The sequence below is a fragment of the Typha latifolia genome, chromosome 5, assembly GCF_019914945.1.
Source record: "Typha latifolia isolate L0001 chromosome 5, TyphaL0001v2, whole genome shotgun sequence".
NCBI lineage: Eukaryota > Viridiplantae > Streptophyta > Magnoliopsida > Poales > Typhaceae > Typha > Typha latifolia.
In genome coordinates, this window is record NC_133090.1 from 587,103 (window position 1) to 608,874 (window position 21,772).

Here is a 21,772-nt window from a genome sequence, read left to right on the forward strand (position 1 = left end):
AATATAGTTTTTGGCCGCAAAATAAGTATGGTTGTGAGCCATGGTGTTATTACACCTGCTGTTAAAATAACCTCGAGAAAACAGAGAAATCCACCATTCACATTCTTATCTTTAATTTAGAGCTATGTTGAGAAAATAGTGTCAGAGTGAGACTATGAAAGATTAAAGTCATTTCCATCCAACATCTTATCCAAACTCTCCAGAGTAATCATATGTTCAACCATTTAAATTCTCTGGAATTTTAGTACTCTGGACTTGCACCTTGTAAACTTGGGCCTTTCTTACTTTTGGGGCTTACCCAGCTTAGATTTCACCCAATTCTGATATGAGCTTACAAATAATAACAAATCAATCAGAGCAAATTTTCTCTGTGATAAATTTGTTTGAGAATCTAAACACAACAAGAATTAAGAGTTCATGTCACCGCACCAATTCCAATGATAATATTCAACAACAACTAAAAGAAATCTAATTAATGAGACAATGCTCGAATTGTATAAAAGATTTTTAAGTGTGTATTTCAACTAGCACTGATGTAATTAAGACGCCATTAAATAAATATAAGACACTGATAAAGACTTATTAAGACAATACATGGAGTCAGTATTCAAGTTGTTATTCTTGAAGTGATGACAAGAGAAGGACAAGCGAGCTCCGACATGTTTGTGGGACCATCAAACTGTTGATCACCAACATATAAAACATTCAACTGTACATGATATCACTAAACAAAGCATCATTTTGGAGCTTCTCTATCATCTCCTTTGTTTTGGCAATCAACATGGTTCTCAAACAGTTGATAGAGATAAAAATTTAAACAAATGAAAGATATTCCAAGTCATGGCATCCCCCGTCACCATTATAGAAAAGTATGGAAGTTTAATTGAAGTGCTATAATTATCAAAACTCCTCGTGAGATCATAAAATTATACGGTCAGGACCACACAAGCATAGTGAGAGGCTATTCAACTGAAAGAAACTTTAGTGGGTAAGTGGGGACGGAGATAAAGACTTATGAACATTAATGAACTTTGTCGCCATCCACACCATTCACATCAGTGAACTGGTTTGCTGCTATCATGTTATCTTTCTGAAATCAATCAGCAGAATGAAAAAATTATGCAGAATTTAACATAATAGAAGAAAAAAGAAAAGAATTCTTTCACTATTTTTCTTCTAAAACGTCTGACTGAGCTATTCATCTATATACATCTTTAATTCCCTCTCAAGTTGATCAGAATCATGGTAGCTTTGTGCTTAATTGTTATGATAACAATCATCTTTTGCTTGGACAAAGCATAGGACAAAATTGTTACTTCCTTGCACGCTAAACCAATAATTGTTTACAAGAATACGATTTGAGCTACAGATATAAATGTGATAAATCCTGAACTCAATTGACTTATCGTAATGGATGAGAAGCATGAAATGGAGAGGAAAGGAAAAGGAATAAAAAATGTTAGGTGGATAATAGCACAATTAGTTTAAGAATGTAACTCTAATGTCACTCAGAAGGGAAAGGAGAAGAAATGGAAATTAAACTTAACCATCAAAACTTTGGTAGACGTCGAAAAGAAAGCGATCATAACCTGACAACAGTCAACAATCAACAGTCAATTATGAAAGAATAAAGACCCCTCAACACATAACAGAAGTTGCCCAGAGGATATTCCAAGCTGATGAGACTATAAAAGAGCCCTCTAAATTTGCTAATCACCATATCAACCTAACAAGAATGAGTGCATTACCATTACTTGCTAGGTAATTTGTCGGAAATATTGACTTTTCTTTTCATTGTGGGCTATTGAATTCATAACCATTTAGTAATATAACAATCCTTTTACAAGCAACACCAATCTTAAACAATTTACACTGTATTAAGGACAATACGCCTGTGAGATTAGTGAAACAAACAGTAGACAAAACAGTGAGATAATAACACCAAACCAGGAGACAAAAGAGAACAGAATCTAACCAAATAGACCACCCTTGTATCAGCATGCAGTCATTTCTAGCCTACAAGTAGCAACAAACCACTCACATCCATTCAAAATAGATCCTGCAGTCGAAAAAGCAGAGGAAGCATTAAAGACAGCACGACATTGTTTCTAAAAGCAAACTAGTTTCAAAATCTGAATTTGGCCAGAGATGGCATACATTCTTAGAAAAAGAGATGTATGGCTCCCATCTAAAGTAAATAAAGCTCCCTCTGGCATCCATCAGTAGTTCATTACATGCTAAATATTATATAATACGACACCAGAACATTGATGGCGACATATTAACTAATTGTTTTTCTAAACGTCACCAGCCACATTTTAGTTTTATAAAAAAAAATTATATATATACTTAATCATTGATTCTTTTTATCAGGCATATATACAAAAAAAACTACTTCATTTATAACATACTTTTTGTTAGATTAACTAGATCAGAGAAAACTTAAGCTATTAAGTAACAAATGAATAAATTAAAATATTCGCCAATTGAGTCCTATTTAAAATACACTTAGGCCATGTTTAATTTGAGGCTAAGTCCTGAACTTGATTAGTTAGTTTTATTTTTTAGTTTTAATTTTTTGAAGAGTAAACTTAGTTAGATATAAAAAAATAAAAAAATATTTTATTATTAATCTAGATTAGGAGTCTCTGAATCAACTTAGGGAGTCCTGAATTCAAAGCAAACAAGGCTTTAGACAATAAGCTGCAAGTCTTATAAAGAAAATGTTTTTCACAATTATCTTAGAAAATAAAGGTGGTGATATGGAAATTAAAAAATAAATAAAGGGTTGGCGAGTTCACTGGTTGGCCCACAAAACTACACATGCTCATGGTCTTCCCACTTTCCTTTTGACTCAACGAAGGATCTCTCCTCTTTAACCAGAGCCGAAAGAGGTACGGAAACAACAAAAAAAAAAGTTAAATGAGAAAGATAAGAAAAGGTTACAGCTTCACCTCGATCCAATATCACATTATATCCTAAAGAATAAAAGCCATAAGCTTTGCTTTGCACTATCTGGAACCAATTAAAACGTACAATTTGCAGTTAATCTGGAAGAAGCTTTGACTAAATATTATGCATGAGAAAAACTAACAATTTATACCATCATATTAGTCCATATTCATCATTTCATATGTTGTTTCCTTGCAACTAGTTCAGAAGGCAATTTGCACATTCTTATCTTCACGGTTTTAGGAAGAAAAGATGTAATTTTTAGTCCAAATAATTAATTGCAAGATTATGTTCCAAAGCATTTCTTTACCTTCTCTATCCAAATTACAATGGAAAGAAACTAATAAATTCACAAATAATAATACTAACCTTGAAAGTCGTGCTTCTCCTCCTCTCCACTCTGTCCAGATGGATAAAAAAATCGTAAACAGAGCGGAGAGAGAGAGCTTAATACACGGCGCGATTAATCGTCTCCAGACGCCTCCGGTTCGATTCCTCCCTCTGAAGCCGGATCTGGTCGTAGTTTTTCTTAATGAAATCCTCGAATCGCCGATTCATTTCGTCCGCGCCAACCGACTCCTCCTTCCTCCTCGCCCTCGCGGGCGTAGGCGGCGGAGCCGCCACCTCCACCTCCACCTCTGCCGCCGCCGCCGTCACTGGCCTTGCCGACCTCTCCATGATCGCCTTCCACGTTGCCTCCATCGACTCGCCGTTGACCACCTCATCCGCCGCCGCCGTTTCGACGCTCTTCTCGGCTTCGGAGCGGGACTCCGCGGTCGACGCCGCGTCGGATTCCAACGTGACGCACGACTCCTCGGACTTCGGCGGTCCGCCGGGATCAGGCTCTCCAGCGCCTGATCCGGCCTTGATCTCGCCGGATACCAGCGAGATTTCGCGCCAGAACTCCGGAGTCGAATTCCTCGGAATCGGAACCGGAGGATCCTGTACCACGAGAACTTTGGCCTTCTCATCCGGTATCGGGGCATACTGAATCTGGTCATGGTGGTGGTGCTTCTGATCGGAGAGCTTCCAGATCACGAGGATGATGAAATGGACGGCGACGAAGAGGTAGGGTGGGGCCCAGAAGCGCGAGAGCACTGTTGCGAGGAAGGTGACGAAGTAGGGCAAGACGAGCATCGCCGCCCCAACGACGGAGACGACGCCGGCGATGAAGAGGCCCAACTTGGCGGCCCAAATCCCAATGGAGAAGCCGGTGGACCGAGAACTACTTCTCAAATCTGCCATTGACCAAGAAACCAAAGCCCGTAAGAAATTCTTGAGGGATAAAAAAAATTCCAATCCAAGTGATGGGAGAAGTATGAGAAGACAGCGGCAGTGAGACGAGAGAGAGAGAGAGAGAGAGAGAGAGAGAGAGAGAGAGAGAGAGAGAGGTTTCGGAAGAGTGGGGAAGCAGTTGGGGTATTTATTGTAGGAGAGTGGAGAGCGTTATTTGGATTTGAAATTAAGGATTAAAAAAAAGGTAGTGGGAGAATAGGAGACGTCAATAAATTATATAATTAATTTTTTTTTATTTCACACCTACATTGTGTGTTTATTTCAGTCGACACCCTATGTCACTATTTTCAATTTTTCACTAATTTATATATCTATAAAATATTGTCTATTTTATTTTACATGCAATCGGTGTGTTAACGTATCTCTAACTGCATGTTTGGTGTTAATGCATCGAATCAATAGTAAACCCTAATCTTTAGATCGGCTTATAAAGAGTTGGCCCACACTGATTTATTACGTAATATATTTTATTTCGGATAACAGAAAGATCTGAATAAGAAAATTTGCTAAAAAGAAGTATGGAGATGTAACAAAGTACTTAGATATCCTTTACAGAGAAAGGCCAAAGAGTTTGATATCTGGATAACATCAGAAGGCCAAATTGACCTCATATTCTGGATGGAGATTAATGAAGGTTGGGACATCACTCTCTATGGAAATGTCTAGCGGTACCAACACTGTGAAACAACTGCTGATGCCCAAATTTTTTAAATCCTAATTGTAAGCAAACAACTTAGAATAGAGTTTTTTCTCTTTAATTAATCAACTTTTGATTCAAACTTTCAGACTTAGTGTTGATCTTTATGGTCCATATTTGATGTCTACCTCCAATTTGAAGAATGGGTTGTCTGATGCCTTTTCTATGTTATGCCCACTAACTCATATAACATTGACATCACATTTGATTCTTCTGTGCCTCAAATTAAATTAATAAATTTGATTAAACTATCCTTAATCATAAATGAACTGTACTTAATCATGTCTTCTACCAAACCTAAACCATACTTTTATTAGTGGGTTAATAATTTTCCTACCTAACCTTAAGAGAATATTCTGTTTCTTTTAGAAACTGAAATAAAATAGAAAAGTTATATATATATATATTAGAATATGTGCAAAGAATTGATTTAGATGGTTCTCAAATAGAGAGACCCCATGCACTATTGTGCCCATGATGATGGGGTCATTACACCCCAAACCACTAGTAAAGTGGAAGAAGAAAACTCTAATCTTTTTTCTTTTTTCTTAATCTATCTCCTCTTTTTTTCTTGTTACAAAAAGAAAATAAAAGGTGAGGAGGGTCACAAAGTAAGCATCATTCTTCGATGGCACGATTTGAACTGTTTATTGTGGACCCAATTGCAAGTGGACTCTCTTTAGCTCATATATATGCAAGAAATATGCAAGATTTGATCTTTATTTTTATTTCATTTTCTTTTCCTTTCCTCCAAAAGTGGATTGTTAAACAGACTAACAGTTGCTTTAGGCATCTTGCTTTCAGAGATTACTAATAAAACCAGTGAAAATTATTGCAGAAAAGAGAGTTTATAAAGAACCTAATTTGCCAAGGAACAGTGCATTAGGAGTTTTTCTTCTTTATTCCATAGAGTTTTTTTTTGTTCATTAGAGATCCCCACATGTTACAAGTTTATATATATATATATATATAAGCATAATTTTTTTTTTATAGAGCTACCAATCTATCATATATCTTATGATAAGTAGAATGAGTAAGTTCAAAGAAGGTGGTAAGGAGGCACATTGGTTTTTGGGGCCCTTGGCTTGTCACAATGGCTCCCAGTTCATGAACCTAGTCTTCTTCAAAGTAGCTTTCAGTCTTCAACCTGTTACTAAACTTTGTGATGAATAAACTAGTCTACTGGGACACAGATTAAGGCTACTTACTGTTCTGCAACATTGGAATTTCTTTCAGAATTATAAAGAGAATGGTGACAACATCTTTCCATACTGCAGGTTATTCTGAGTGATTCATGGCTTCATGCTTCTTCAATGGTTGTAACAGATAATATGATTTAGGCAATCAAATAGCGATGAATTGGCGTCGACCATTGCCGTCGTTTTGATGCATTTTGCCCTTCCATGAGGCTAAATTCCTTAGGAAAACAGGCAGCAACTATGAAGTGTTTACAGATGAAGTGAAAGGTTTGCTGATAGCTATATCTGAGTAGTTTTCCACTGTCAGACAAAATAAGGACTTCTCTGATGGAAAGGATAAGGACTGAGGAGATCAATGATATCAAAAGGAATCATGTCGCCAAAAAGTATCTTTAATTAATAGCCATTAGGTGCAATTAGAGCATATATTAGGGTATACCAACAAGAACTTTTCTGTAGGAATCCAACTTCATTTAGTAAGTTAGAACAACTAATGGACAATACCATACAACAAAAAACAATATTATCATTATACTACTCTCGTTATCATCTTAAGATGCTAAATATCTTATGGATTATATCTAAGCAAATGACTACATCACACTATTAAGGTTTCTTAATTATTCTGTCAAGCTAGCTTAGGACTTTATGCATGTAAATTAGGAGGAGGAAAAAAAGGCACCAGAAATCCTCTTTATCAAGCAGGCGTTGACCGGTCAACTTTTTGGCCCCAATTTTCAAACATAATTACTATAAACCTATATAAAGATCAGTTAAAGTAGGACAAGTTTTTTCTTTAAAAAAAATTATTAAATTAACTACAAGCTATTAACCAAATATAAATGGAAATTATCTCATGCAAAAAGTCCAGTCCGAATAATATATGATCAATCTGGGACTAGATATAGTTTGGCCCAGCCCATTCCAAGAGTATTGGGCTGAAATTATTTTAATTTGCATACCAAAGATTAATTACAAGTTTAGCTCACTAATTAGGAGACCCTTATTGCTTTGCTGTAATTATTATTCCTATGTATTAATTAGGGGTGGCAATTAGATAGGTTATGTCATGATAACGTGATCGACTCATTTATTAAACATGTTAAAAAATTTATTACACAAGTCATAAATGAGTTACACACAAGTTATTCAAACTTATATAAGTTATTTTAGTTATAAATCAATTTTTTTATTAAAATATTTTTTATGTATTATAAATAAGTTAGTTTGGTTATTAACGAGTTAATCTGATCATAAATGAGTTTATGAGACAATTATAAACGAGTTAAAGATAATAAACATGAACATGACTCATTTAATAATTGAGTGATCCGAGCTCGATTAAATTAAATTTAAAATATAATCTTATCGAAATATGAGATAGAGTCAATTTTTGTCACCCAGGTGATATATGCAAGTTGGCCATAAATTAGGCAGCTATTGATGCTGATGATGTATGGGTGACAGTATATAATTATTATTATAAACCTCCTCTTTTGTTTGTTAACTATCTATGTTAAGTAAATTAAGAGAAGCTTCTGCAATCCGAATCTAATAAACAAAATAATTGAAAGGAAAAAAAAAAGAGATCAAATTGCAAAGTTGATTGTCCGCAAATGACGCATTTTGGAGATAAAAATATTCTATCGTGTTTAAAAGTGACATGATCTGATTGGCTAGCACTGGGAATATTTGTAAAGTTGGCAGAATCGTACCACTAAATTAATTGTTATTTGCGTTAATGGAAGTAATCCAAACAAAAAGTCAAAATAAAATATTTTCTTCCTAATACTTTTTATTTTAACAAATTAATTTTTAATTAAATCAATTGATCCATATACCTATGATTCTAACTATAGAGTGCTATGAAGTGACTCTGGTTAACTCTTCTCATTTTATACTAAAAATCTCAATGTCAAATGATAACATATATTATTATTATCTCATGATTAGTTGTAAGTTTTTACAACAAGATCAAAAGGTACAAAAGTGAAAAGAAAACTTTGAATATATGCAAAGTGGATCTTTTGAAATTAACTCTTGTTAGGTGTCACTCTCCATGCACACTCAAACATTTTGCAAATTAGGGCCCACTCCCCCCCAACTATTACGCAATTTGGGCACCACCAAAGTCTACTCTTATCTTGGCATAATCCTGCCCCCTTTTGCTTGGCCAATTACGTCGCCGGCAAAGGATAGCAACAGGGATTCAATATAAAATGAAAGGGAAATTTGCACTAACATCCTAAGTTTATAGTACATTTCGCTTTTCCTTTTTTTTTTTTTTTTTTTTTTTGCAAATCCATCCTTGTCCCCTTAGATAGTGATAAACTAACATGGGACCTGGGCAAGGTAAGATGAAAGCTAAATTACATCCCAATACTATGAATTATGACTCAGATATCACTTATGCCCTTCAACAGAAAATGACTCTAAGATTCTCTAAACTATTCAAAATATTTTAAAATGACTCTTATATTAATCTATTCTTATACTTTTTTTGCCTCCCAATCTTTATCAAGCCAAATGTGAATAATATTAGAAGGCAATTAGATTAAAATAATTTTTATGTTAATGGGTGTAACCTCCTACAGAGATTATGATAGTTCACAGTGTTGGGTCTTAATATCTCTTAAGTGATATTGAGTTTATAATTCAGAAAAACTATATATAATTTATAATCATCCAAAATTAGAAAATAGAGTATGTTTCCAAATGCAAATCACCTATAAAGGAGGAGTTATGCTACTGCAACCCAAATTGGGAAGGATAAGTTTGCCACGGGTGTTTGGTGCAATTTACATTTAAGACCCTACACTTTAGTGAGGGGGTGCCCCCACAGCTGTCCCTGGCCCCATGGTTGGGGACCACTGTTGCTTGCCATTGGGGGGGGCCCATCATTCGTACGGATTGATATAAATGGGTCACCAACCAACTATAGAAGAGGAATCTAGAGGCTGTTTTTTTTAGAGTGTTAGGTTAGGAGGATTTATCCTTGGAGGGCAAATAAAAGGATCTATGTTAAAGAGATTTATCAATCCATTGTGCCTAGTTTTAGTTTTAGGGGGGAGTTGATCTAATTAATTATTAACCTATAAACAAATGATTAGCTCATAAAGCTTTGCGCTATTAAGTGAATTTAAAATGTTTTAATGACACTCACTGGGAGATGGAGTTGGATTTACTATGTAGCACGAGAGAGTTTAAACTCAAGAACTTTACTTCTTGCCATGTAGATTTTAGTTTAAGTTTAGATAATACAATCAATAACTGCATGTCTGCTCGTTTTAATCTCTATAGCGTTATTCACAGTTACTGAGACCTCTACTTACCGGGACTTGTCTTTAATTTGATTCAAATATATTCTCCTATTTGACATTGCAAAACTATAGACTCTTCGTAAGTATAAATAATACTTTAAGCATGTGGGGAAATTATATTTACTCCAAATGATAGTAAAATTAATTCACTGACTTTTAAATGTGTCTGGAGTCTGGACCCATCTCCACTGTGCAACAACCACTGTTTTCTACCCATAGACTTTTGGGTATTCTCTCTCCAGTCATTAAGCATCCAACAACGCTCTTCAGAAACCTATTAATTACGATCTATTTTTTTTGTCCTTCATATACTCGTAATATAATCCTTCCTTCTCGTATTATTGTTGATATATATAAAAATATATATATATATATATATATTTATATATAAGTTTGGGAATAATAATATTACAGTGGGCCAATTTCTCATCCACTTACGTGTGCCTGGGAGCCGTGCTTAAACACCTGATTTCCATCCATCATCAACGGACTCGGACCCCCAAATAATCAAACCCATATTCGTTATTCGGTCCTTCTGGAGGACACCACACGTGAGCCACAGATCGGCGTGGGCCACCACCTTTCTGCCACAACTGGACACTCACTGTAGGTGGGGACCACTGTGGGACCCAACTTAAATCCTCCTACTGCAAGCCTGGACTGGACTCCAACTTCACCCATAATTGGAGTACTTGCCGACTGCACTGCCAAAAAATTAAAACTTATTTAAACTACGTATCCACGCCTTATTATGATTTATGAGTTCATACTATATTGTGCCTCTCTCCATCTATATGGTCACTACTTTTTTTTTATAAAAAAAATAATTAAAAAAGAAAAGAAAAAGGGCCAAAAGGTGAACCAGGAAAAGAACACTAGAGTAGAGTACTATTAGGAATGCAGGAAATTCCTGCATCTGTTCTGTAGATGATCGATCTGCTCCCGTAGTTCTGGCCACACAACGGCTATACGGACCGCCGACCCGGTCCATCGAACCGGATCTGGGACTCTGGTCCACATACACACTGACACAGTAGTACACGGAGTGGGCCTTAGTGGCACTGCCGTAAATGGAACCCAAAGAGTAGGGCTTATGTGGTAAGGACGAGAGAGCATAGCTAATGAAGAGCTAGCTATATAAGAAGATCCCTCTCTTGCTCCTCTCCTCCTCTTTCTTCCTCAGGACCTCGAAACATCGTGGGTCACAGCTTAGAAAGAGGAGGCGTCGTGGGTCCCACTCTCCCATGTGCCCTTCCGCCCTGTCTCCACCGGCTCCTGCCGCTCTCAATCATTAGTCCTCTTCCTCTTCCTCTTCCTCCTCCTCTCCAGTTCCTTCTTCTCTCCAACTTATACCAATTACTACTACTACTACTACTACTACTACTACTACTAGTAGCTCTCGCCTTTTAGCTTTTACCTAATCCTTATCCGCTCTCTTATCCCACCGCTTTTTCTGGATAAAGCTATGACGACGCCTGACGGCGGGACTAACGGCGGGTCGCAGATGATGGTGGTGGCGAGTAATGGTGGGACGCTCGCCGTCAAGAAGCAGCCCTCGAAGGACCGGCATAGCAAGGTGGACGGACGAGGGCGGCGCATCCGGATGCCGATCATATGCGCCGCGCGTGTCTTCCAGCTCACCCGCGAGCTCGGGCATAAGTCCGATGGGCAGACCATCGAGTGGCTCCTCCGCCAGGCCGAGCCCTCCATCATCGCCGCCACCGGCACCGGCACCACCCCGGCCTCCTTCTCCACCGCGTCATCCTCATCCGCCTCCCTCCGCGGCGGCGGCGTGGCCGCAGCCGCCGCAACCCTCTCCTCCCCGTCCTCCACCTCTTCCGCAGGAGGCGGCGGGTCCCACTTCGTCCCCCAGGCGCCCTTCCTCCTCGGGAAGCGCCTCCGCTCCGACGACGACTCCGGCGACAAGGACGGCGGCGGCGCAGGGATCGGCGCGGTCGGTGTCGGGATCGGGCAGGCGGCGGGTTTCTGGGCCCTTCCGGCGAGGCCTACCGACTTCGGGCAACTGTGGAGCTTCGCGACGCCTGAGATCGTCGTACCGCAGGCGGGCTTCTCTGGTCGGTTCGCCGGGGCGCAGGCAGTGGGGGAGGCGTCGGCGGCGAGGGTCGGGAACTACCTGCCGATTTCGCAGGGGCATTTGAATCTGCTGGCGTCGTTATCCGGCGCCGCCGCAGGGAGGAGCGAGGAGGAGAGCCGTTGATTTGCCTTCTGGTGGTTTCAAAGCTTAGGTTAGGGTTTGAAGTTCCAATTTTTTAGATTTGGTAGAAGTAGCTAGGGCCATCTCATTCGTTCCTCCTGCCCTCATAACTTTATTAATTACATTGGCAAAGAACTCAAGGTATATATGAACAAAGCAGGGTACTTGAAGGCTTGATGGGTCCTCCCATTCGTTGGACAAGAGCTTTCTTTGGACTATAATTGGCAGTGAAAAGGTTCACCTTTTGCTCAATTCTCTTCTTGGCAACTGGAAAGAAGAACAATTTGATTCTAGATATGAAGCCATGAAGAGGGGCTTGGGAACTTTAATGTGGTCTGTCTGTATCTTGGTGTGTTGGAATTCACTGTCTTTGTCTGTCTTTGTATACGAGTGTGGAGAATTAGAAGGAAATGGCTGCGGAAGAACCCAGTTTCGCTCGCGCGTAAGTTCATGTTCCCATTGCATCAGTATTTTTCAGTCATTTTTACTGAATTTATTAGCATTCGAAATAATCGTGTCGCCTGTATGTATTTATGGATCATGTAATGTGTATGAGTGCAAAATAAGAATTGTTACTTTCTGTTGTTGTTGCTGGCAAGTCATATTTTCAGTTTATATATGTCTACACTTGTGACTGATATATTGTAGTTTCCTCTTCTTACTATGAATGCATGTCTAAGTGATAAACCATTACTCTTTAGAGGAATAGTTTTCAAGTGTTCTAATAAGATGTTCTTAGATTATTATTGCCTAATCTTCTAAGTTCTAACAACACGAGTGTTTTAGCAATCAATTATATCATGAAATTTGAACTTAGTTGTTACTATTCTCTTCTCTTGTGTAGCTAATATAGTCGCAAAATATCGCTGTAAATTGCATGGAATAGAGTTGATGCATGTTTTCTATTGTTTCTCTGTTCAGTCTTTAGTTTCTTTGATTGAGCTTAGTTGAAGAGAGTTTTTCTTTTCTTCTCTTCTAGTATGGAGAATGAGTATGGTTGTAATAAAATTCTCATGTTTGGATGAACTGTTTTTGCAAACATTATGTTCTCGTCGCCGTTTAAAATTAGCGCGAAATAAATCCTCCTATAAGTTTTATAAATTTATCGCATCCATCTTCTATTGTTCTTTTCGCTAAACTAATTCTCTATGCAACTCAGATTTTGTTGACAAATGTAAACCATCAATTTTCTTGCATACTCCTCCTTGGTACTTCTTCAATTCTATGTGAGGCTCTCCTGAAAACTCGTTGTCAATGTTCATATCTCAATGCTACCATCTTACCTTTTCTCTCTTTTGCGACAAGAGCATCCACTATGAGCCTTTGCCTTCTGCAACAATTTAGATTAGTTATTCTAATAAATGAGACTGGATAATGCGAGTGGCCAGCTCAAATGCTTTGATGATTCTGATTATTATTCCTCTGTTCAAGAAGACATTGCTAAATGTGAATTCTTCTCACTGCTAATTTGAAGGGAGTGATGATATCTTTTATTTTGACTGGTAAGATAAGATCAGATATGTATTCATGTTAGGGGGCAAAATGCAATTTTGCTTTACATATAACATAACATATATATTTGAATGCCGAGGGTTCATAGTGTTACTTTTTTTTTCCTTTTAAATTTGTATGCAAAGCGAAGTAAACAGCATAAGAATGCTCACCACCGCCAGCTCCTTCGGGAGGACGATGGATCTCCTCCTCCATCCTAACCTCTCCATCTCTCTCACCACCTTCTCCGACCTCTTCGATCTCAAACGCACCCACGCCCATATCATCACCTCCGGCCTCTCATCTGACTCCTTCGCCGTCGCCCGTCTCCTCGCCTCCCTCGCCATCTCCATCTCCATCTCCTCCTCCCATCTCTCCTATGCCATCTCCCTCTTCTCCTCCTTCCCCCACCCCACCATCTTCATGTACAACACCATGATCCGAGCCTTCTCCCAAACCCCCAACCCCGTCGCTTCCATCCATTACTATATCGACATGCTCCGCGCCAACGTCTCTCCCGATCGCCTCACGTTCCCCTTCTTGATCCGGTCATGCCGCGTGCTTGGGCGTTCCGATCTCGGCCGTGGACTATACGGCCATGTGGTCAAGCTCGGGTTGGATTCCGACGTGTTCGTCGTCAACAACGCCATCACGATGTACTCGGAATCGGGTGACATCGGCTCTGCTCGCCAACTATTTGATGAAAATTCTGACGTCGTGGATGTTGTTTCTTGGACTGCGGTGGTCACTGGGTACGCGAATTGCGGGGAGTTGGGTAAGGCGAGGCGGTTGTTTGATCGGATGCCGGAGAAGAATTTAGTGTCTTGGAATTCGATGATTTCAGCGTATGCGCGAAGTGGGAAGTCTGTTAAGGCGCGGGAGCTGTTCGATAGAATGCCTGCGAGGGATACTGCGTCATGGGGTTCGATGATTTCTGGGTTGGCACAGTCTGGTTTGTGTAAAGAGGCTCTGGTGGTCTTTAGAGAGATGATCCAGAGAGATGTTGTGCCGAATGAGGCGACTTTGGTTAGCATCATTTCAGCTTGCGCGCAGCTGAGAGCCTTGGAGCAAGGGGACTGGGTATATAGCTACATTGAAGAGAACAAGGTCGAGATGAGCGTAATACTCGCTACCGCACTTGTTGACATGTACGGCAAATGTGGTGGCATAGGCAAGGCCATTGAGGTGTTCAACAAAATGCCTGTGAAGAATGTGTACTCCTGGAATTCGATGATCTCCGGCCTGGCCATGAATGGCTGCGAGCGGCAATCACTGACGCTGTTCTGGAAAATGCAGCTGACGGGTCTGCAGCCGAATGCAATAACTTTCATCGGATTGCTGACTGCTTGTAGTCACTCAGGTTTGATCGACGAGGGTCAGTGGTTGTTTGATAAGATGATCCGAGAATTCCAGCTAAGGCCTCTTCCTGAGCATTACGGCTGCATGGTTGATTTGCTTGGCCGAGCAGGGCTAGTTAAGGATGCAGTGGATTTTGTCGGCAAGATGCCTGTAAAACCTCATCCAGGGCTGTGGGGAGCCCTTGCCGGTGCTTGTAATATCCATGGCGATGTAGAGCTCGGGGAGGAAGTGGCAAAGCGGCTAATTGAATTGGAGCCTCATCATGGGGGAAGATATGTTCTCTTGGCTAATATATATGCTGCTGCGAGAAGGTGGCATGACATGGCCATGGTGAGAAAATTACTGAAGGAGAGAAGGGTGGCGAAAGGGATAGGGAATAGTATAGTGGAGTCGTGATCTGCAACCTTAAACGTTAATGCTATTTGGATTGCAAGTCTGGCCCACTCTGTGATTATGAATATAATATTTGTCTAATGAACATCTCAAGAGTCTGGGGAGGTAGTGAGAAGATCGATGGCCTTCATGATCCTTTTGCTCTCATGGTTAACTAGAGCATGCCGATAAGCAGATCTATCAGCAGAATGATACTATTTTGACTCCCCCTGTCTGAATGAACCAAAAGTTTCCATATCTCTCGCCATTTTGTTTCAGTATCATGACCTCTTTGAGCAACTAGAGTGGTCTATTGAGCTTCCATGACAAATCTAGACACGAACTTCGGCATCTTCCGTTTGCTAAGATCTGCGAGCAAAATCGGATTATCTCAGCTGAAATATGCACAGTTTCGGCCTTCGGTATGTGCAGGAATCGTTGCATATTATTATTTCAAGCAACTTTGCTTGTTCTCCAATCTGCCAGTCTACAAAATCTGCACTACATTTGAATCTGAACATCTCAATGGTTCCATGACAAGTCTCTTGCACTATAGTGCAAATGTTGCAAGTCAAGCTTAACGAATGATGAGATACCAATTGATGCCTTAATCCAGTGATCTCAGAACAGCTGAATTTGGATATTTGATTTGATCCAGCTCTTTTAATCTCATGATTATATACCAAACTTGGGACTTCCTTGTTGATATGATAGATCACTCCTTTACTAATGATTTCTTCCCCCTCCCAAATCCATCACTCAAATCTCTATATATATGTCTAAGCAACATCTTCTTCTTCTTCTTCTTCTTCTTCTTCTTCTTCGTTTTCTGCAATAAAATCGGAGCTATCTAACCCTCGCCGCCGCAAGAGAACGAGGTCGAGAAGCCGCCTCCTAGCCTCGTAGATCGGATTAGGCGTGATCAACCTCCCTTTCTCGTACGCCTCCCGGAGGAACACCGTGTGACGCCGCCCCTTGGTGGAGAGGTAGAAGATCCCCGGGTGGTCCAAGAACAAGTCCCGGACGTTGAGCTCGATCCCGAACCACTTCCTGAACTGGCTGAACTTTTCCACCTCCACCATCTTCTCCACCGTCAGGCTCAGGAACTCGTGCGCGATCCCCACCGCCCTCTTCTCCGCGCCCCTCCTCCCGCCCTTAGCAACCCTCTTGTCGTACGGCCCGGAGTACGGTAGCACCTGCCAGGTCCTCACTTTCGACTTGTAGTCCTTGGCGAGCCGCATCCCTGGGGGAAACCCTAGCTTGAACCCGAACCTGAGATCGACTCCTTGATTGCCACGCCACTCCTCGATTGCCGGGGTGAAGCTAGGGTTAGGGCTCACGAGGCGGAGGAGATGGGTGTTCGGCTCGCGGGGGTTGTCTTGGAGGGAGAAGAGGGAGGGATTGGCGGCGAGGACGGAGTCCTCGAAGTCGTCGGGGAGGCCGAGCTCGCGCCAGACGCGGAAGACGGCGCGGAGGGGGAGGGCGTTGGAGGGTGACATGGCGAGGAGGCGGCGGAGGACGGAGACGGCGGCGGAGGAGGAGGAGGAGGAGGCGGAGGACTCGGCAGCGAGGGCGGCGGATGCGGCGGGGGTGAGGCGGATGAGGGGGATTGGGGAGGGGTGGAGGGAGAAGAGGTGGGGGAGGGAGCGGAGGAAGTGGAGGGCGCCGCGGTTGAGGCGGAGGCGTTGGGAGAGCTTGGGGGAGGAGAGGAAGGGGAGGGGGAGGGAGTGAGGAGGAGGGGAGGCGAGGAGGAGGTCGATGACGGGGAGGGATTTGAGGAGGTGCTTGTAGCCCTCCATGAGCTTCTCAAAGGTCGGGTCGAGGTGACGAGCGGCCACGTGCTGGGCCGACGTGGTCTTGCGGCGGGAGAGGTGGAGGAGGGAGGGGAGGAGACGAAGACGCGAGGGAGGCGGCATTTAGTTTGCTTATTATTACCAACAGCTCACATTGAAGTTGAATCCTTCGTTTATTATGTGAGTATGTGGAAGTGGGATTCGTGGCAGCTCGGCTTGCTTCTCTTTCTTCTTTCTCCGTAAATCATAAATTCGACAATTTGGTCAGTTCACTCACACTGTTTCCTTTTCTTTCTCTTATTATTGTCCAACTAAAAGTACGAGAGGATATAACATATATAACTCTACTAGAAAATCGAACACTGACAACAGAGTTAAGACCTTAGCTCGGTTTGCCTTTCGCTTTGAGGATTGAAGACTGAAAATATCATTATAGCGGTTGATATAAATAAACATAATAAAATTCCCAACTTATCACTACGCAGACGCTGATGCAGTGATGCGTCGTTCATAGGAGAGAACCTACAACTTAAACCAATGATTCAAAAGTATCCAATCGATGTATTCTTTAGAAATGGAACATCAAAATCTGTGTGAATTTTGCACTAGAATATGTAAAATGATCCAATACTGAATGCTTTTTTTTTTTTCTTGTACATTGCAATCCAACTGGAATAATAAACATCCTTGATGACAAGACAAAAGAATTCAAAATATAATAGTGCAAAGCTTCAACAATCTTGACTAGCTATAAGATCTGTAATAACTGCTTGTCTAGGTATTCTTATCTTTTTTACTTGGACTATTGAAAGTAAACTCCAAACATCTTGCGTCTGGCATCAGAAACAGAAGGATCAGGAGAAACAAGTAGAATATTCTGAACGCCTGACATAGCTAAACACATAAGGACTGTGATTGAGTAAATGCTCAACCCAGACAATCTTCAGCCACTCTGCAAGACAAAAATCAATCTAGAGTGAAAGCATGCAAAATGTGAAACATAGTGTGCGCTGACAACCTTCCGAGCATATACTGCATCAAATGACTTTTCAACACAAGCAATTGAATGTCGCTTCACAGACATAAACCAACACAAACACAATGGTTATGCCGCAAGGACAAGGTTCATATTTATTTCAAACAGAACGAACCTCTCAGGCAAATTCAAAACTCAAGTCTGTCATAATTATCTAAATGCTGGTTATCTCTATATGTCTGATGAATATGCCAACTCGGCACAGCAAAAACACTTGCGACCCTATGATTTGAATGTCGAGCAATTAGGAGGCAGCATACTCAGAAGTATGTAGGCACCTGATATGAGGGTGTTGAAACAGATAAAGAGCATAAAAAGGAAGAAACAGATATTTGTGCCAGCATGGAAATTGTACTAACCAAGGATAAGATTATCCTCATTCAGTACAATTTCACCATGTACAATAGAGACTGCATACTGCCCAGAAGAATCGATTCTATTCAAGTGGAAGATGTTATAGGAGAAGAACATAGGCTTAAATAGAAACATTGAAAAAAAAGATATCAGATATATGTATTGAAAAGAACATTATCCAAGCTACAGCTGAATTAGGAAATGCCGTGAATGTCAATTGAGACTTCATACATATGATATCTTTACCATGGCGCAGCTGCAAATGGAGATAAATGGAGAATCAATGAAATCCACAATGTTAATAAGACCTTCACAAAGGTCAGTGTCAGCTCTTAAATATGCACATGTTTGATGCCATAAAAGGTTACTAACCTAATATCCAACATGAGACAAACTGGTGTATGTCATTTGCAAATGATACTATGCCCCAGTTGGTGCAGGACTAGTGTAATGGCAGGTTACTAAATATTTTTTCTGCTCAACAAATACATTGCTCAAGGTAAAAGTAAATCAATCTTATACCTACCAGGAATACTGAAGAAATGAGCTGTACTATTAGTAGGTATTAGAAGTAACCATAGAAACCTTTTTGTATTTTATGCAAACAAATAAATTGATAAAAATGTCTCTGACTGGATAAGGGAGGCATGGGTGAAATGATGATGCACCTTTCAGGTATCTGTTACCAATCTAGCTCCTGATATCACAGATTTTCAAAAGCAATGAAGTTACTATAAATTATAACCATACAACATCGGATCCCTGGATGTATAGACAAGTAGACAACTGGAAACAAGACAGGCACAAAAAAGAAAAATTCAATGGAGTCTCTTGTCAGGGACTTTTATTTCAAGGAAAGTTATCAAGCATACAGGGAAAGCTGGAAACATTCTGCATGCTAAAAGGATTGATTGTCACCATATAGTACTGCAAGGACCTCATGTTATGTCCTTACTATATTCTGTCACTTTGTACACGGCATCAAAGATTCTAATTCTACCTTCACCATCTAGACAATCATAGGCAATATGTACAAAAATAAGTCCTTATAAAAACGAAGAAAGAGACGATTTCACTGAATGGCACAGTAAAAAAAGAAAAAGAAAAAGAAAGAGCTTGCTCAATTGGCCCTCCTATGCTAACGCCTACTTTCTCTTCATTTCGTATTGGCTGTCTTGCGTTTCTAATAAGTTGTTTAATAGTTGACATGTTGTATGTATATATCTGTATATAGAATAAAATGAGTTGGTTTAGATCGATCTTAACATAGACAAATGAAGAATCCAGCTCAATGCATGTGATATTTGAGGTTGTTTCCAAGTTTCAACTTTCAAATTGTGTTTCCAGAAATAGGACAGTCAGTAGAAAGTAGAAACAACCATCATGCTATAGTATAGATGATAATCCCCTTCTTATCTCATGTCCAATTGTTCCACGGCAAGGGTGTATCAATCCCTCTCATGACATAGAAGATTTTCATAAAAAGGACTTTCAATATTTTTACTAGACCTGCCCTCTCTCATATAGCCAGCCTGGGAGCAGGAATCTCTATGAAGGGAAAGTCGCAATATATGTTATGAAGACTTGACGAGGCAAAAAGAAAGCAAGTAAAGCATAAACATAGGTGGCAAGGATCTTCACGGCACATATCTAGCAACTGGGCATTTGTATGCACTAATGTGTTCCGTACAAAAATAAATTGATGATGTTCAAAGCAAAATATCCACGACCTTCCTCCATTACTCACTTACATTTTCTGCAACTCCAATCCATGCCACCAGAGCAAATAAAAGAGTCCACGGTCAGACTAGGTGATGCATCTATATATACAAGATTAAACGTAGCTCCTAACAGGAGCATCAAAATATTTTATGAAGCACACAGAAGAAGAGAAAGGTCCAGGATAACATGGAGGAAGAACAAGCCACATAGGCATCGGAAACTAAGAATATCACAAAAGTTAAACCAGAAATAAAATAATGTGTGAACGAGTGATTCATATAATTGCCGTTCCATTATTAACTCATATCCAATTAGAACGTCTCAGACTATCGTGCATCATGTTACATCACTGCATGTGCAAGTTTTAAAAACTGCTTGGCGTAGTTATAGTAATTGACCAATCTAAGTATCGCAATGAACATAGAGACTTCATAGTCATACCGATCAATTAACAAGCAAACATTCTCGCCTTAAATCAGCAAATGGATTTTCAATTAACATAGGAACTACATTTGCTAATTACCACTGCTACTACTGAAGACAGGCACAAAAAGGAAGAAGAAGAAAAAAAAAAAATTCTAACATGAACCAGATGAAGAAAAGGAAAAGGATTACTCACCCAAGTACAATTCTGTACTCCAATTATTCTCAATCCAAATCCTCTTGCCGGGTCTCAGTTTGCCCGCCAGAATTCCCATCAGCACCACCACTTCTGCCACCATCACTCTGCCCACCGCCTCTAACATTGCTAGGTTCAGCTTGTGATCCAAAAGCCCTAAACGGCCACGGAAGTGAAATCCTAAACCTCCTTTCGACCATTCTTGGTCCAGGAGAATTCCCATCCCTTGAAGCCCCTGGTGACGATCCAGCAGAGCTATCAGAATTACCTGCACCTGCCGCCGCCGCCCCACTTGCAGGAGCAGCAGGAACTCCCGATCTCCGCTGCTCGTTATCTGGATCATCCGTCGGCAACTCATACCGGCAAACCGGGCAAGAACTATGCAACTCGAGCCATGGCAGGATGCAATCCTTGTGGTAGATGTGCTTACATGGCATCTGTTTCGCCTCCACCCCAATCTCGAACGTGTCCTTGCACACGGCGCACTGTGCCTCATCCGACGCGAGCAACTCCTCCGAGATCTTGATGTCCGGGAGGGCGTTGACGGCTGATTTGGACGCCGGCGGCGTGCCGTAGCGGTTGGGGTCGTTCTCTGCAAGCTGCTGGATGAGCTGCTCGAGCCCGGGGCCGATGAAGTAATCCCCGAGGCTACCGCCCCCGGCCATAATCGGGCCTCCCTCGAGGACGACCTGTATATTGGCGCCGCCGGAAAGGAGCTGGTGGAAATGGTCCTGGAGAAAGGTCATAGGGTTGAAAGGGGCGCCGCCGCCGGAGACAGCGACGGATCGAAAGGGGGATTGATCGGATCCAAATATAACGGAGACGTCGCTGGGTTGTCGGAGGTCGAAGCTAGCGGCAGAAGGAGACGGCGAGGAGAACAGGAAGGGGAAAGGGGAGGGAGAGGAGGATGACGAGAGGAAGAAAGAGTCGGAAGAGGGGAAGGAAAAGAAGGGATGAGGGTTAGTATTAGGATTAGGGCTTTCGAGCTCCTCCACGAAGCCGCCATGACAGAGAGGGCAAGTGACGTCGGCGTCCGGCGAGGAGGGGACGACCGTCACGTTGGCTTCGCACTGGTGGCAGAAATAGCGCTGCGGCGCGGGGGTTCCGCCGAATAAAGGGGCGGAGGACATCGTCGACGAAGAAGAGATCGAGAAGAAAATACCGAGAGGTGCAGAGGTTAGGGAGGAAGGAGATGAAGGGATGCTTTGAGAAGGGGGGGGTCCTACGTGGACTTTGGAGGAATGGACGGCTTTAGATGGTTCTAGAAGCGTTGGATTACAAGAGTTTACTGTTCAGATACCGATGTCTGACGTAATAATTACACCCCGGGAACAGTCTCGAAGCTCG

The 21,772-nt window shown here is 41.2% G+C and overlaps 5 protein-coding genes across 5 annotated transcripts; 2 read left to right on the forward strand and 3 right to left on the reverse strand.

Moving 5' to 3' along the window:
* Positions 1–1,765: 1,765 nt before the first annotated feature.
* LOC140789408 (uncharacterized) lies at positions 1,766–4,436 on the reverse strand. Its single transcript, XM_073139099.1, has 2 exons — positions 3,322–4,436; positions 1,766–2,059 (listed from the first exon to the last, which is right to left on the reverse strand). The coding sequence occupies exon 1, from the start codon at positions 4,195–4,197 to the stop codon at positions 3,400–3,402; it is 798 nt and encodes a 265-aa protein (XP_072995200.1). The 5' UTR covers positions 4,198–4,436; the 3' UTR covers positions 1,766–2,059; positions 3,322–3,399.
* Positions 4,437–10,638: 6,202 nt separating this feature from the next.
* LOC140789977 (transcription factor TCP21-like) lies at positions 10,639–12,277 on the forward strand. The gene is made up of 2 exons (XM_073139923.1): positions 10,639–11,710; positions 11,840–12,277. Exon 1 carries the CDS (start codon positions 10,930–10,932, stop codon positions 11,680–11,682), a length of 753 nt encoding a protein of 250 aa, XP_072996024.1. The 5' UTR covers positions 10,639–10,929; the 3' UTR covers positions 11,683–11,710; positions 11,840–12,277.
* Positions 12,278–13,152: 875 nt separating this feature from the next.
* LOC140789974 (pentatricopeptide repeat-containing protein At5g66520-like) lies at positions 13,153–15,159 on the forward strand. Its single transcript, XM_073139920.1, has one exon. It carries the CDS (start codon positions 13,309–13,311, stop codon positions 14,923–14,925), a length of 1,617 nt encoding a protein of 538 aa, XP_072996021.1. The 5' UTR covers positions 13,153–13,308; the 3' UTR covers positions 14,926–15,159.
* Positions 14,174–17,270, reverse strand: LOC140789975 (protein ROOT PRIMORDIUM DEFECTIVE 1). The gene has a single exon (XM_073139921.1). The coding sequence runs from the start codon at positions 16,815–16,817 to the stop codon at positions 15,681–15,683; it is 1,137 nt and encodes a 378-aa protein (XP_072996022.1). The 5' UTR covers positions 16,818–17,270; the 3' UTR covers positions 14,174–15,680.
* Positions 17,271–17,284: 14 nt separating this feature from the next.
* Positions 17,285–21,644, reverse strand: LOC140789976 (E3 ubiquitin-protein ligase RING1-like). The gene is made up of 2 exons (XM_073139922.1): positions 20,426–21,644; positions 17,285–17,646 (listed from the first exon to the last, which is right to left on the reverse strand). The coding sequence occupies exon 1, from the start codon at positions 21,553–21,555 to the stop codon at positions 20,455–20,457; it is 1,101 nt and encodes a 366-aa protein (XP_072996023.1). The 5' UTR covers positions 21,556–21,644; the 3' UTR covers positions 17,285–17,646; positions 20,426–20,454.
* Between the last annotated feature and the right edge of the window lie 128 nt (positions 21,645–21,772).